The 16,066-nt window shown below is 36.1% G+C and overlaps 1 protein-coding gene across 2 annotated transcripts in view; it reads right to left on the bottom strand.

The window, feature by feature from the left end:
- Positions 1-15,819, bottom strand: part of TMPRSS11E (transmembrane serine protease 11E) — a 42,337-nt gene extending 26,518 nt beyond the window's left edge. For both annotated transcript variants that reach the window (XM_040482015.1, XM_040482024.1), the window contains exons 1-2: positions 15,699-15,819; positions 432-556 (exon numbers count right to left, since the gene is read on the bottom strand). In XM_040482015.1, coding sequence (XP_040337949.1) covers positions 432-556; positions 15,699-15,763 — 190 coding nt within the window. In that variant the 5' untranslated portion in view covers positions 15,764-15,819. The remainder of the gene's footprint in view (positions 1-431; positions 557-15,698) is intronic.
- Positions 15,820-16,066: the final 247 nt, after the last annotated feature.

The raw sequence follows: 16,066 nt of genomic DNA, 5'->3' as shown, positions 1-16,066 counted from the left end.
ACTCGTAAAGAATAGAGCCTACTTCTCTCTGATCCTTGATTATGTAATTAATTTATTGGGCTCTCAGGATTTCAATAAGTTGGAATAATTTTAAATCAAGGTGATTGTCCTATGTCTTCAAACAACTCAACACAGTGGACTCTAACTCTCCTATGGTCTTCCTATTTAATATTTGATTATTGCTTATTAACGAATATTAAAACTAGCATGCTATTCCCAGCAGGAAGCATTGCTACATCAAAGATAGATGAAAGAATCCTTCTTGGCTTGTGAGGATTAAGTAAGAGACAGGTAGGTAAAGAATTCTTTGTACCAGCTATGCAAATAAGTTGTGGGCATGAATGAATAGGCCTGAGGCAAATCAAAACTGGAATGCACAAGAGGAAATATTTGGGGGTAAATCACATGATGCCAGGGCAGCCCATACTTACTGTATCTCACATAATGAACAGTAAGTCCAATGCACACTGCCAGGACAATCAGGGATATAAAAGTGATGAGGCCAATAGCCCAGGGCTCCAAACAAGTTCTCTTTCTGGCCCTCACCACAGCTCGCCTGAGAAAGAAAGCATATAAATGGGTTATATCACAGTATGTGCCACATGTATTCCTTAGTTAAAGCAGACATTTCTGGGGAATTCAGGACACCCAGGTGGTAGAGTACTGTTTTGGTTTAGAGCACGCCCTGGTCCCAGGCTGCTGAAGCTAATCCTGGCCTCTGGTTGCCTGACCTTAGGCAAGTAATTTGACATCTCTGTGCCTGTTTCCTCATCCATAACGTGAAGATGATAATGACAGTACGTATCTCATTGGATTTTTAAATTTTTTTTTTAACTTTTATTTATTTTTGAGACAGAGAGAGACAGAGCATGAATGGGGGAGGGACAGAGAGAGAGGAAGACACAGAATCGGAAGCAGGCTCCAGGCTCTGAGCCATCAGCCCAGATCCCGACGCGGGGCTGGAACTCACGGGCCGCGAGACCGTGATCTGAGCTGAAGTCGGACGCTTAACCGACTGAGCCACCCAGATGCCCCTCATTGGATTTTTGTAAGGAATATATGAATTACTATATGTAAAGTGCCTACCACAGTGCCTGGCATGTAGAAAGTGCTGTGTAAGTGTTAGTTATGATTTACAGAGCTGGCTAGGTTCAAAATACTGAGTTAGGAACTGTAGAGGTTATAAAAATGTTTAAAGCCTATTTCTACCACTCTAGAATCTTAAATGGTCCATGAAACGCATTACAGCTTGATCTATACTATTCCAGATAGAATTTCTAATTCTATTCTCCTTCCATTTTTCTAATTTGTCTCCAAACAAACTATGAGGATACACATAAAAGATACCCAGAACTCTCTTCCAAAGAACCTGTTTGACTCCAAATTTCAGTAACACTGCAGGAAATCCCTTCTGTGTAAGATTCCTTCAACCTCTCCCATTTGGTCTTTCTTCAAAAGCATGTTACTGAAAAATGTTTGTCAACCAGGTTTTTGTTTAATTATCACAGTTGCTGTTCCCTTGTGCTATAATAGTTGCTAAGCAAACTCAAAAGTTGGAGAAAATAAAATAATAAGTCAGAGTTGCTGTTATTTTAAATAAGGATGCTGTTATTTTAAATGTGTTGAGATACTGGTAGAATCATTGGCACGTATGCTTGTCTCCAGAGCACTGTCTGGTACATGAGGACTGGTGAGAAAGTGTGATGCTATCCTGGAGGAACACGGGAAGTTCAACCAAAATAAGGAGGACTCTGAGTCACCTCTTTCCTTAGTAGCTATGAAACTTGGAAAAATCATTTAAACTCTGAACTAAGTTGCCCATTCATTGATAAGGGACAGGATAGCCATTCTGTCTAAAGCACATGATTGATTGCAGAATCTTGCATGAGGTCATGAATGTGAAAACTTCTTGCAAACTGGAAAGCATTTTGCAATAAATAATTTTTGCTTACAGGAATCAAGGGGACTCTGTTTCCAGTTATGTAGGACGAGGAAGTGATATCATTTTGGTCCCTATCATACCTCATCATACCCTGGCTCTGTCTCGATGTTTTATTCTGTGGGAACACTGTCACAGAAGTCAATACTGTCATCATTGAGATATGATTCTGCCCCTCCTGAAAACACAGAGATATAGGGAAAGACTCCAGGGACTCTGTTTGGTCTCCTCCCTTGTTCCTGTGATTTTCCTATGGGATTATAGCCAAGGAAACTTCACCTTCCTCTCCCCCGTCTCTTCAATCTTCAGTCCTCCCTTGAGTGATATTCCAAACACCTGATCCTAGAATGGCAATTACTGCAATATAAAAAGACTGCTCCACGAGGAGGTTATTATTTTTTATGTGCAAATGCGCCTAAGAAACCTAAAAACTGATCCCTGCTCCTTCATCTCTGAATGCTTGCTATTCACCTGTTGCAGAAGAAAGGAGATGGATATAGCAGACGTAAGCAAAACTTTGGGGGGAATGTGGGGAGGGAAGGGCTTCTCAACTAATGTCAAAACATGCCAGATGAAGAATATGAATTTGTAATTGTTGGAAATGTGCTGTAATTATCAAAAATATATTATCACTATGTAGAGTTGTGAAATATGGCAGAAATTCTAATTGCTCTATGATAACTTTTAATCAAGACAGCTGTTAAATTGATGGGGTAAATCTAGAAGTATTAACATTCAAATAGTCAATGATATATTTTAATGAAAAAATGTTGCAGAAATATATGCATTCTATGTTCCAGTTGTTTTTAAATAATGAAACTACATGTATGCATAGCAAAATGTAGAGAAAGAGACACAAAATTACTAATAGCAAGAAGTGGAATAGCAGAAATATGAGAGACTTTCATTTTATTTACTTTTTGAGTTATGATGCATTCATTTTTTCAAAACCACAAACATAATAGCTTTTGAATTAAACAAAAGAGAGAGAGAGATTTTTAAAAAGGTAAAAAAAAATTAACAAGGAAGATTATACCTGTCTTTTTATGGATTTCCCATCACTATTGTGCCCAAGGTACTGTCCTAACCCCCACGATTCACAATTTTGGTGATGCTCTGTCTTTGGTAATTTGAAGGGACAACAGGGACAGCATGGGACAAAGAGAAAAGGGAATCTACCAAAAACACTTTGAATAAACAATTAAGAGAGTCTGATTCTGAGTCCTGCCACCAACTTATTTATTGTATAATCTTGTACCAATAGATTCTCTTATTCTCTCTCTTATTTTCTTCAGGTCAAAACCAGAGATAATAATTTCAGACCCCACCTAACATGATGAGCTATATAGAGATTAAAATGATAATTTTTTTTTTTTACTCTGGGTTCACAAGTAGAAAACTGTCAGCAAGGACTGTTATTAGTATCGTTATTTTCATTATTAATAATAATGGTAATGACCACATTGCGGAGATGTTAGTCATTTGAAACATTATCTCTTCTCTTCCCAGTCTATATGGCATTGTTTTTCAAACTGATTCACCCTGTTTCTTAATTACTTTTTTTGTTGCTCTCTCAGCAAGAGATCCAATACTGAATTATTCCTAATTACATGTGGTTGAAGTATGCTCAAAAAAAATAGGTAAAATGGAGGAATAAAGTGCCTATCAATAGACACTTAATGTAATTAACCCCTCTTGTACAGAAAACCTGTCCAACGATTATTGTGGCCTGTTGAAACTTTTCTGAACCTTTTCATGTAAAATCACAACTTCAGACAGACTAGATAAATTCTAATAGTTTCAGTGGCATCAAATTTCTTTTTTTCTGTGATTTTTCTTTTCGGTTTGAGGACATGTGTGATTAGACAATGAATATAGCAAGTGAATACAGCAAATAAAATATGGGTACATTTTTAGAAGCCTAAAATGGCCAAAAGATAAGTAATATGTCCAGAGTTGTATTATCATTATCACTTCCTAATATGTCAATTTAGAATTGTACTAAAAAAGAAAAGCAGAGATAACAACAAAAAGGCAAGGGCAAAAAAAAAAAAGACACTAAGGCAAATAAACCTCATGGCAAGCACTGGAGAGTAAGTCAGGGCTCACAGTGCGTCAAAGGAAAGTTTATCAGCACAAGCCCGCACATCACACCACCATCATAGACTGATTAACAGTGGATCTCAAACTCTTTGCTTATTCTCTGTAATGGTAACCAGCACTGATATTCCTAGTCTGCGTGTTTCACCAGACCAGTCCAGCTGAGATGTTTTGAATGAACATGTGCACAGTATCTGTAAAGCTGATGGTTCCAAAGCATTATTATCAACTACTTCAACTACAGGTCAGCAAACTCTTCTGTCAAAGTTCAGATAGAAACTATTTTAGGCTTCCTGGGCCACACATTTTCTGTTGCAACTACTCAGCTCTGCCCTTGTAGGCCCAAAACAGCCATGGACAATATACATAAACAAATGAGCATGGCTGTGTTCTGATAAAACTTTATTTCTGTACAGTGAAATTTGAATTTCATATAATTTTCATTTGTCATGGCTTTTGATTTGTTTTCAACCACGAAAGTATAAAAATCATTCTTAGCTCAAGCACTGTACAAAAACAGGTGGTGGGCCAGATTTGGCTCTTGGGCCATAGTTTACTGATGGTTGACTTAAGCAATAACCTACAAGTCAATGCAAATTGTGTTGGGAAGCTGTAATAATCTTTTCATTTTCCAGTCTCATCTGCATGGCAAATTTAATGTAGTCTGTCTGCAATCCCATTGTCACTGACCTTATTCTGGAATTCTCATTAAAATTTTTCCTGTAGCTTAACAAGTTTTCTTTTCTGTCCTCCCAATCTCTGGATCACACTCCATTTCAGTAAGCTATCTTTCTAGAAGTGATATAGCCAGTTGAGACTACTAGAAACCCAAACTGACATTCCCCCTTTTCCCCATGAGCTTTCAGGCTCTTCGCCTTTGTTTCTGCTGCCTCCTAGGTGGAGTAACAGAGTTTAAGCTCTGCTTGCATCATAAAAGCTCATGTGTATTTAAGAGCCAGATCAAAAAGTCCCCTTAGTTAGGTCTATCCCCCTGCCCCCACCCAAGCATCAGAGCATCACGTTGAAGTATGTATTCTGAACTCCTTGAGGATAGGGACCGAGCCTTACTTATATCTATATTCTCTGACTTAGATATATTCACAGAAGGAAATGAATTAAAATTGACTAAACAAAATTAAACTGAATGTTTGTCAACACCATAGTGTAGGTTTTAATTTCTCTCAAAGCACTTCTAGTCTGCCTTAGCCTTGGAAAAGAACTTGGCATATTACACACAAGGAAAGACAGGTCAGAAGTTGTGAAGAATAATTACTATTAAGTAAAACCTGATTTCCATAAAACACTTTATGTAATGATCAAGCTTTGTGGTTAATATTTCTATTTCAGCTAAAAACATATGATTTTCCAACTGTGATTTGATCTATCCACTGTAAAGTGTGATCATAGTACAGAAAGTGATAAATGCAAATGAGGGACATTAATTTCAGGAAACGTTATCTGGGGCTATTAAAGGTCTGTATATTACAATATAAAAAGAAAAGCATGAAGAAAGATACCACAATAAAGTGACAACCTGGTACCTTATGACATTGCTAATCCCCTAAGTCAGCACTTAGGATTTCAAATATCAAGTAATAACTATTTATTCAATAAATATTTATTCAATTTATTCAATTGACATTTTTGGCACTTATTTATTTCTTTAGCTTATTGAGTTGTGCCTGCTTGTTCTATCTACACAAATACCTCAGATGCTTTCTCCCCTGTGGAAAACTCATACCAGTAGGCATTGGAGAGATCTTTAATCTTTCTTATACTTTGCAGAAGAAGACTATAAAAATATACAGGGTGGAATTAACATTTGTATATGTGTGCATGGATCATATATTTTCATTGCTGTTTTTTTTTAAAGAAATACAAATTACTTCTTATAAAATTGCAAATAACATATTTCTGTCCTGTCAACTGTTACACAAATTTATAAAGTGTCTAATAACATCAGTCAGGCCTTTGGACTGAATTCTGTGTGCATTCTCAAGAATGATAACTATGAAAAATTCACATAGAGAAGTTACAATTACAACAAGGTGGTAGTCTAATTACCAGAAAACCTTTTCCATTTTCTCCTTACAGCTAAGATAAATGGTGAGAAGCTCATTGTTTTTATTATAAATGTTTTTATTTATATTCCATCTTGTTCTAGATTGGCTTAAGGTAACTTAAAAGGACATTAGGTATAGATATAGATATAGATATATAGATATAGATATAATATGGTATATATGGTATTAAATTAAATTTAGAGATGCGAAGGGCACCTGGGTGGCTCAGTCAGTTAAGTGTCTGACTTTGGCTCAGGTCATGATCTCACGGTTTGTGAGGTTGAGCCCCACGTAAGGCTCTCTAATGTCAGTGTAGAGCCTGCTTTAGATCTTCTGTCCCCCTCTCTCTCTGCCCTTTCTCCTCCACTCTCTCAAATATAAGCATTTTTAAAAAGTTTTAAATTTAGAGAGAATTTAAATTCTCTGCAAGGAGAAAACAAAACATGAGTGAAAACATAAAATGGGAGTAATACTAAAACTATGTAAATTCCCATTTAGACATTTCCTTAAGTCCGGCCACAAAATTTGTAGCTTACCAGCAACCAACTCAAAAACAAAAATAAACAAACAGAGCAAACAAGCCAACCATGTTCAGGTACATTCTTCATGGCAACCATAAAATAAATACTGATCAATTATTCAGTAACAACGCCACATTTTTCTCACCAAAAAAAACGAACAAACAAACAAAAAAACAACGTATATAATGTAATAAGTTCTATTCTCCACAATATTCCTAGCATTGAAACCAAAATTAGTTTTGTAACACTCTTAGCGTTTCCTTCAAAATTGGCAGGTGACACCAATTACTACCTAGTAAAAGCAATATGATGGGGTAGGGAGGGGAGCAGTATAAAATCATTCATACCAAGCTCTACAACAATTTTTAACATATCTGACAGCACTTCCTTGATTATTACTGAAATGACTCCATAATGGGATTTCACATTGTAAAATATCTAAAGATTATTGAAATTGTAGGCACAAAAACATAGTATTACTTAGTACAGTAATAAATACAGTACTTAGTACAGTAGGAAGCTTTAAATAGATATTGTGAATAAACATTGTTGACAGAAAACCCTACCACTCATTAACTGTTAACTTAGCCAAAACCCATAGCTTAACCATTCCTATATTTAACCAACCATAAACTCAAGTAATAATATCTTTTCTGGCACCTAATTTAAATGGAAGTTGTGAAAATCACACATGTGATCATTAGACTTTGTTAAATACACATATTATACTAGTGGCAAGTATTAATGGCAACTCAACAGGAAGGAATGTCTCTGATCTCCATTGTGTGATCATCAAGGTATTTATTAAGTTCCCAGACAGATATGGTGCAGCACAGGAAACTACAAACTGAAATTCAGGTTGACACTTAGCTTGACCTCTAGAAATATATAATCATAGGTAGATGTGGTGAAACAGAACTTAAAGATATTATTAAGAAATTAGGTATAGGTGTATAGACTTATAAATTGAGCTATCTTAATCTTTAATTCCGCAGATATATTTGCTTTCTTTTCCTCAAACTCTTTCCACTTCAAGATGTTAAATTGGCACGATCTGAGTAAGGAACTTGAAAAGCCAGTTTCCCACAGAAATGTCACAAGGGATGCCACTGCAACTAGTCTTGGGAATTGTACGCACTTAAAAGTGTAAAAGAAAATAGGAATTCACAGGAAGTGTGTGAGTATGTGGCGGCAGGTCTTATTAGAAGAAAAATAGTTGAGAAACCTCAGTTTGGGGCTGCTCTGAGGCTAACATATAAACTTTCAGAAACTTTTTGTAACGTTAGATATCTTCCTACCAAATCTTTCTCATAACTTTGCTTAGATGCCTCCTATGAGAGTTGGCATGATATAGTAGAAATAGCTCTGAACTATAAAACCAGTGACCTGCATCTTAGTCCTGAGGGTTCTTGCTTAAGGATTAAGTCCTTTCTGGGGCGCTTGGGTGCTCAGTCAGGATAGCCTCCGACTTTAGCTCAGGTGGTGATCTTGTGATTCGTGAGTTCAAGCCCCGTATGGGGCTCTGTGCTGACAACTCAGAACCTAGAGCCTGCTTCAGATTCTGTGTCTCCCGCTCTCTGCCCCTCCCCCGCTAGTGTTCCGTCTGTCAAAAAAATACGTTAAAAAAATGTTAAGGATGAAGTCCTTTCATCTGAGCCTGAAGTTTCTCAGCTGAAAAACCTGAGAGCATATGCAACATCACACAAATTCCAGCATCCCTTAATCTCCAACTTGCACCATTGTTGCACGTGCTCTCATTTTCTTCATTTGTTAAAAAAACAATGGGGACTTTAACTGATCTAAATGCTCTTTAATTTCCAGCAAAGTTAGTGTTCCATGTCTCACATGACTTAAAAATGCTTAATATTTTTGTAATAAAAATTCAGCATTTATCAAACAAGTAGCTTTAACATAATTTTCTCTGGTTGCCACATGCCAGATAACTGGAACAAAGGGATTACAAGTAAGGGACTGCAAGTGATCCAAGTTTTGTAAGAGGAAGTCATAAAATGTCTTTACTGCTTGCCTCCTAAGCCAGTTTAAAAATCCCTAGACCCATGACATTTCATTTTACATAAAACAGTAATGGCCCTTAAAATTGGAACGTATCCATTGAAACACATGCTAAGACTCTATGGTGTCTTCCAGGTTGCTGTTTTCCTTGCAAACACTGTTAGCCACAATCGAAGAATCCCTCCAGTAGTCTAGAAACTCCTGTTTATAATATCTGAATTAATTTGTCAATGAAGGACAATTGGAAAATTACTGATTCTGTTAATATTTATATTATTCTTCCAGATGTGAGATTTCTTGATTAATGAATCCCCTGCCCCAGTTGTTGACCTGTAATATATGAAAGTATTGGGTCTTAACTTTTGAATGGAACACAGAATTAATAAAATTGATCATTATATAATTACATTAATAATACCCTAACATATTGGCATTTTAATGACAATAATGAAATATGCTCAGATTCATGTTAGAATAAGGTAGAACTTGCTGTGCAAATCAATACCATAAAATTATAAAGGCAGTGTTTTTTATCCAAAAGAATAAAATATTTTCAGTTACCAACACCCACGGCTTTAATTCATATCTATATGCTGATGGCTACCAAATCCGTAACTGCAGCTCGGATCACATTGCTAACTTCAGACCCATATGTCTACTGCCTGCTGTTCATCACAATAGGATACACTTACCATCGTTCAAACTTAACATGTCTGTAGTAGATACTTGTAAATGTATATCCCAAATATTTTCTTCTTATTAATAGAACTTTTGATATTTGGTTAAGCACGTGGCCATCTGGAAAATAGAATAGTGTCCCTTGTCCATAGGAGTCACCGTGTGAGTAAGTTCTGACTAATGAGTCTCTATTCCAGTGGGTGGAATCCTGATGTGCATTTCAGAGCTAGAATGCATATGTGCTAGCTGGAGCTCAGGCAATCATATTGGACCGTGATTTAGAGGATGTATATTCATTGCTAGTGGGACAGCACAACAGCAGGAGCCTAAATTCCTGATTACTTGGTTAATCTCCTCACAGGTTTACCTGTTTGCCTCCAGACTTGTTTATATTAATTCCCTTTTATATAAACCTCTGTTACCCTAAATTTCTTGTCACTCCTACATAGAGAAATCCAATGCTATTAAAATATGCAAAACAGATTAATTGCAATCAAGGTAAATTGCCACTTTTATGTAATTATCTTTGTGAAAAGAGAACATCAAGATATATATTACTAACTTTTTTATAGTTTCTGTATATGGAAAAGATGATAAAATACTTTTAGTTAATATTCTCTAGCAGCTGATTTTAAGATACTCTTGATTATGCTCTATGACTTTAAACAAAGGACTTCCATTTCCGTGTCTGGGCTTTGGCATCAAACTCATTGGCATCCATGAGTTTGGATTAAGTCCTGGCTCTGCCTCTCACTAGCTAAGTGGCTCTGAAATTACTCACTCTCTCTAAGTCTACATGTCCCCACCTATAAATGGGGCTAATGATAGGACCTAAGTATAGGGTTCTTCTGAGGGTTAAACAAAATAACACCTATACAGCAATTGCCATCAGACCAGGCACATAATAAAGGTTCAACAACTGTTGGCTCTTGTCATTATTTCCACCATAATAATGAGAAATTAATTTGTTTTCAAAGTGGGCTAAAAAATCCCTCAGGTTGCCTCATGCATGCCTAAGGGGATAAGAAAACAAAGCAAGTAAGGCTCCCAAGCCTTAGTGCCACTTCACCCACAGCAACTCTGCTCCATGTATCAGGAGTTTGCTTAGGCCTCATGTGTAAAAAGAAATTCAACTGATGAATTAAACTCCAGCTCTACCAATCACTTACTCAGAGATTTGGAAGTCTCGGTCTTCCTAATCTTTGGTTTCCCTACCTGTAAATTCATGGTACTATTAAAATTATCTACCTTACAGGGTAGTTGATAAGTACCAAATAAGAAAATATATGGTGGAATCATCTATATGTATTTTTTCCTGCTATATGTACCCTCTCTGAATTTTGCTAAATGCAACCTGACAAGCTTTTAAAGTGAACAACTAATTTTTAAAAGGTCATATATTTCTGTACATATTCAAATGGAAATAATAATAATAACAGTAGCATTTCCTAGATAATGTACACACCTGTGTTAATTTAACTCTTCTACTTGACAATATTGGATTCAATTTACAGGTGAACAGGAAAAACAGATCCTCTCTCCACTATTGACTGACTCACCCATTCCTGTAACCACATGCAAATTACCTAATCTTTGAACATTGAATCCCCTACTTTATAGAACACAGATAGCAATGCTACCTGTCTACCAGGAGGAAAACTGAGAAGACTACCCATTGAATAATGACACTGTTGCTTATAATTATAGCTTTTATAGATTTTGACACAATGAGACAGTTAAATCATCCTTGCTGTAGAACCATGGTGGTAGATACAGGAGACGGGAGGATGGTACAACATTGTGGTTAATAGCATAGGTTTAGAGAGAGATAGACCTAGGTTAACTCCCAGTTCTGCCATGTGTTACCTCTGAGCAAATAATGTTACCAACTGAGCCTCAATTTCTTCACCTATAAAATGGGAATAATAATATAATCATAGGTTGTTATAAAGATTAAATACTCATGATATTTTAAAACGGTAGTTGGCACATAGGACATGTAAAACAAATGATGGCAATTATTATTTTGTTCTTCGCTGACTCACAGGTTGACTTGAAACAAAGTGCCAAATTCTTCTGCATCTCCTTTTGCAGCTTCAAAAAAGAGACATCACCTGACATCTTCAGACAAAAGATTGCAAGAGAGAATTTAGTGATGATGTATGGTACTTCTGATTTCCCTAGTTTAGTTCTATTATTTCAGAGCTACTATTCTAAAAGTCTCACAAATTGCCCAACCACACAGGCCATGTAAGTAAGTGGGAGAAGTTCGGGCTTGCAGATTGTGGCATAACTTGAGATCTCTGCAACCCATTTTTTTTTTTCTCAACCTCTTAATACTTTCCTATTCTCTAATCCACTCATTTCAAATGTATTAAATTATGCTTGCAGTTGTGAGGACATTCTTCCTAATTCTCACCCACCGTCTTTGATGAGAATATGCCCAAAGGAGTGTGCTTTATGAAGTTCTTCATGCAGTTCCTCTAAATCCTAATGCTGACAAAGCCATGGAAAGCAGCCAGAGCACCCATTTCACCACCTTCTGTCTTAGAAGACCTGCTCCACAGCTACCCAACTCACCCCATTCTCGATTACTAAAGCCATCAGGCATACTTATAAAGCTCAATGCTGATACTAAAGCACACGATGTTGCTTTTTTTCTTGAATGTTTCTATTTATTCCCTCTTTGTATTGAAACAATGGCATATTTTTGGAGGAAAGCCGACAACAGTGAAAAAAATAACAAAGGTCCATTGAGACAGTTATAGTTACAACAGACAGGTGACTTCTTTCCATGATATGCTGCTCGAATTGAACTTGATTTTCATGCAATAGCAAATGTTGTAATCCTTTTTAGAAAACAGTGATGATGTGATTGAGGTATTATACTCTCAGTCACTGCTCACCTTTGAAACAGTGTGGAAAAGTTAGGTCACATTTTCATCTTGTTTTAGTACAAAGATAGTTTTAAGAAAATTAAATAAGGGCAGTCCATGCATTCTTTAAAATGTTTCTAAAAATGTACCAATGAAAGTAAAATACATGCCACCACCTTTCCTCCTTCAGCATTTGTGTACATTATCTCATATCAATCTGTATACGATCTGTTTCTTTGCCTAGGACATTGTATAGCCATGTATGCCTACACATACATGCACATTTTCTCCAGATCTGTATATGTGTGTGTGTGCATGTTTTCCCTTTCTCTATTAGAATGCAAACTTTCCAAAGACTCTTCTTTTAGCTCCCCGCACATGATAGACAATGTGTTATGGCAGTAACAGCATAGACTTTAGAGCCAAGAAGGCCAAGATCAGATTCTTATCTGATTCAATATTGACTAACCCTGGACAATCTGAGCCACACTTATTTCAACTCTTAAAGGAGCAATCACAATAATTTGGGGAGGGGGGAAGTTGTGTGGTTTTTTTTGTTGTTGTTTGTTTTTCTTTCGAGAGAGAGACAGAGAGACAGAGACAGAGAGACAGAGACAGAGACAGAGACAGAGACAGAGTGCAAGTGGGGAGTGATAGAGACAGAGAAGGAGACACAGAATCCGAAGCAGGCTCCAGGCTCTGAGCTGTCAGCACATAGCCCCACGCAGGGTTCAAATCCACGAACTGGGAGATCATGATCTGAGCCAAAGTCAGACACTCAACAAACTGAGCCACCCAGGTGCCACTCAATAAGTGTTTCTCAAGGTATTTCCAGAATTAAACAAGATAGTATTTTAGAAAATGTACAATACATAACAGGTGCTCAACAGATAGTTTTCTTTCTTCAGGATCCCATAGCAACTCTGGGCCTAAACCTCAATTTGGTGACCTTTCAGTATCACTATCTCTGAATTGATTTGGGTTAGAGGGTGGGGGAGGGGGATATGCTTGATTGGTTTTACGTTAAGGTTTCCCTCTAAACAAACATATTTTTGATCCATATTAAGACCCTCCCTGTTGGACACAAACTACCCAAATCATGTTTGTATCCACCCTTCAGTTTCCCTTACCTTCTGAAATTATCCTCTCTTCCTTAATCATCATCACTACATTGCATAAATGAGTACTCTTCTCCCTTGGAGGGAAAAGTGACTAGGGAGAGATTACCTCCCATTATCATATAATTATACCAATTTAAATAAAACAAAGGGCTACAGCTCTCTTAAAAGCTGACCTATTTCATTTGTGCTTTAATTCCATTCCACCTTACAAGTTCCTTTCTTTTTTATAGCTTTACACTGTAATCAGTACTTCTCAAACTTTAGAGTGAATAAGAGTTACCTGGTGTAACTTTTAAAAAATGTGATTCCCATGCCTCAACCAGAGATTGATGAGAATTTCTAGGATGAGAATTGGGCTTTTCTATTTTTAATAAGCCCCCATTGAATCTAATGGAAAGGGTCCATGGGCCACACACAAACTGAGAGGTAGTTCTCACCCTACTGAGTAAAAACTAAAGTCCATTTTTTTAATTTGAATTTTACTCCTTTTGCCTTTGTGCATCTAAATTTGTGTAGATACTGTCTATAAATTCAGTCTGTTTATCTTTCATTCTTATCAGTGGTTGCAGATAACTACAGTTAGCATACATCCCATCAAAAATAAATATATTTAATAAATATATTCTTCTCTTCCCAATCTCTTCCCTATGAACTTATTCCTAGTAAATTTTTCTTCAACCTTCTGCTCTCTGTGTGTGTGCTTATAAAATCCATGGGTTATTCTCTTCGTGCTCAAAGGATAGTATAAAATAAGAATTTGGGGGAAACGGTAGCGTATGAAAAATAATATTTACCTAGTCCAAATTCCTTTTTACTTTTAAATTCTAAAATAGTGGTTCTCATTTAGAACAGGTGCAATGAGGGAGGGGGCTCTCAGAAATTTGGCTAGCGAGGAAGGAATGTGACATTTGATAAAACCCTCCAGTGTTTCTTATATGTTTGCCCAGCTATGAACCAATGTCCTTAGAAAGAATGTATTTCAATTACACCTCTTTCTTCAAAGCCTTCCTGTTGGTGCAAATGTGCATAGTAAATTTAGTCCCTTTCCACTCTAGCCCATTCTCTTAACATCTCCTAGGCTGACAAACATAGATATGCTCCCCTTTTTTTACAGTTTTAGATCAGGGAGGAGTTTTTTGTTTGTTTATTTTGTTTTTTCCTGAGAGATATCTTCCCTCCTCTCTGAAGTAGGACCAAAAAATAGGTACATCTTTTCCTTCAAATTAGAGACTCTACTCAGAAAAATGCATTCCAATACCCCCATGTTATAGCTCCTCTACACAATTTCTAGACTCACTCATATCTAGCATAGACAAAGTCTGAAATCTATTTAGTACCTTAAGTTTGATAGAGATTATATGTTTAAATAAAAGCACTCTTTTTTACAGTAATATTCTTAAAGATAATGTAGTAAAAAGTGTAGGACAGAAGAATCATCATGGATTATAGGGAAGTACTTGCAAAAGGTAGGGAGCCTTGAAGTCTGACTAAATTTATGTCTGTAGCTCTTAGTTGCTTCATCAATGTGTATAGAAGAGTATTAAACTTTTCATAAGTATGTGGAGCTTTCTATCAATGACAGAAACTGAGTGTTTGCCCCTATTAAGATTCTACCGGAAGTTTTTCCGAACTGTTTCCTTCTCAAAGTAGAATAAAAAAAAAAAAAAAAAAAAAAAAAAAAAAAAAAAAAAATGACATGCCAATATATCACTTAGAGAAAATAAAATCTTAATCTGGAGATAAAATTATTTTTCAGAGTCCAAACTAGTACATAGAAACTTTGTTACTGTTTAGTTTCTAACTTTGAATGAAAACAACTTCAAAATAATTATGATTTATCTGTTAGAGAAGTGATTGTGGCCAGGTATATCACTGGATTTATTTTTTAAATCCAACTCTAATAATTTGATCAGACTGTCTCCTTAAATTATTTTTTTTCCTTTCAAAACATCTATAATTTTGAAATTTAAATTATTTACTTCTAGAAATGAATATAATTTTGAACTGCATGATTTCAGATTTTTTTTTCTCACGTATACCTTTGAAAATAAGAATACTTTCTCAATAACACAAAGCCCAAGCTAAGAACACACTCTATTCTTGAAACTAACTAACCAGTTAACTAAAAGACAGCTGTCAAACCCCATCTACATTTATCATTTATTAAATCCACCTGAAAATATATACAAAAATATTTGGGGATGAAGCCTTACATCCCAGGGAACACTAATGCAGAAAGAAGAGAAATGTATTTCTTGACATAATTTTATGTTAAAATCAAAAATATTTTCTTAAACAAATAATAAATTAGAGATCTACACATTCTGTGGTGTGGTTTATGCCATTTTGAATTACAAGTTAATTTAAGACAGAAAAAAGGAACTCACCGATACATCGCTGACCAGCTGGGAAGAGCCCTGTGGAGACCAGGTCTGCAATCAAGTGTGTGCATTCAGACTATATCAGCAATTTCATGGGCTGGATTGAGGTGAAGAAAGAAGTCACTAATGATGTAAATAGAACCAGTCTGACGGGTCTTGGCAAGTGTAGTGGGGACTGTTTGTATGGGGAGCAGGACTAAGTCAATTTTATAGGGAGCATGAGAACATAAATAATTTATAAGCACTTTCTAAGAGTGGAAACTTAAAAGTTATTGCCTTAAGATCATAATAGTTTAAAAGTGTTAACGTGCACCAGGAGTTTTGTAAAGTTCAGAAGTTTAAATCTAGGAAGAAATTTTAAATCATATTGCTCA

Source organism: Herpailurus yagouaroundi, unplaced genomic scaffold (assembly GCF_014898765.1).
Source record: "Herpailurus yagouaroundi ecotype Mexico unplaced genomic scaffold, PumYag 28, whole genome shotgun sequence".
NCBI lineage: Eukaryota > Metazoa > Chordata > Mammalia > Carnivora > Felidae > Herpailurus > Herpailurus yagouaroundi.
Note: the sequence above shows the minus strand (reverse complement) of the source record. Positions and strands in the feature narration are given on the sequence as shown.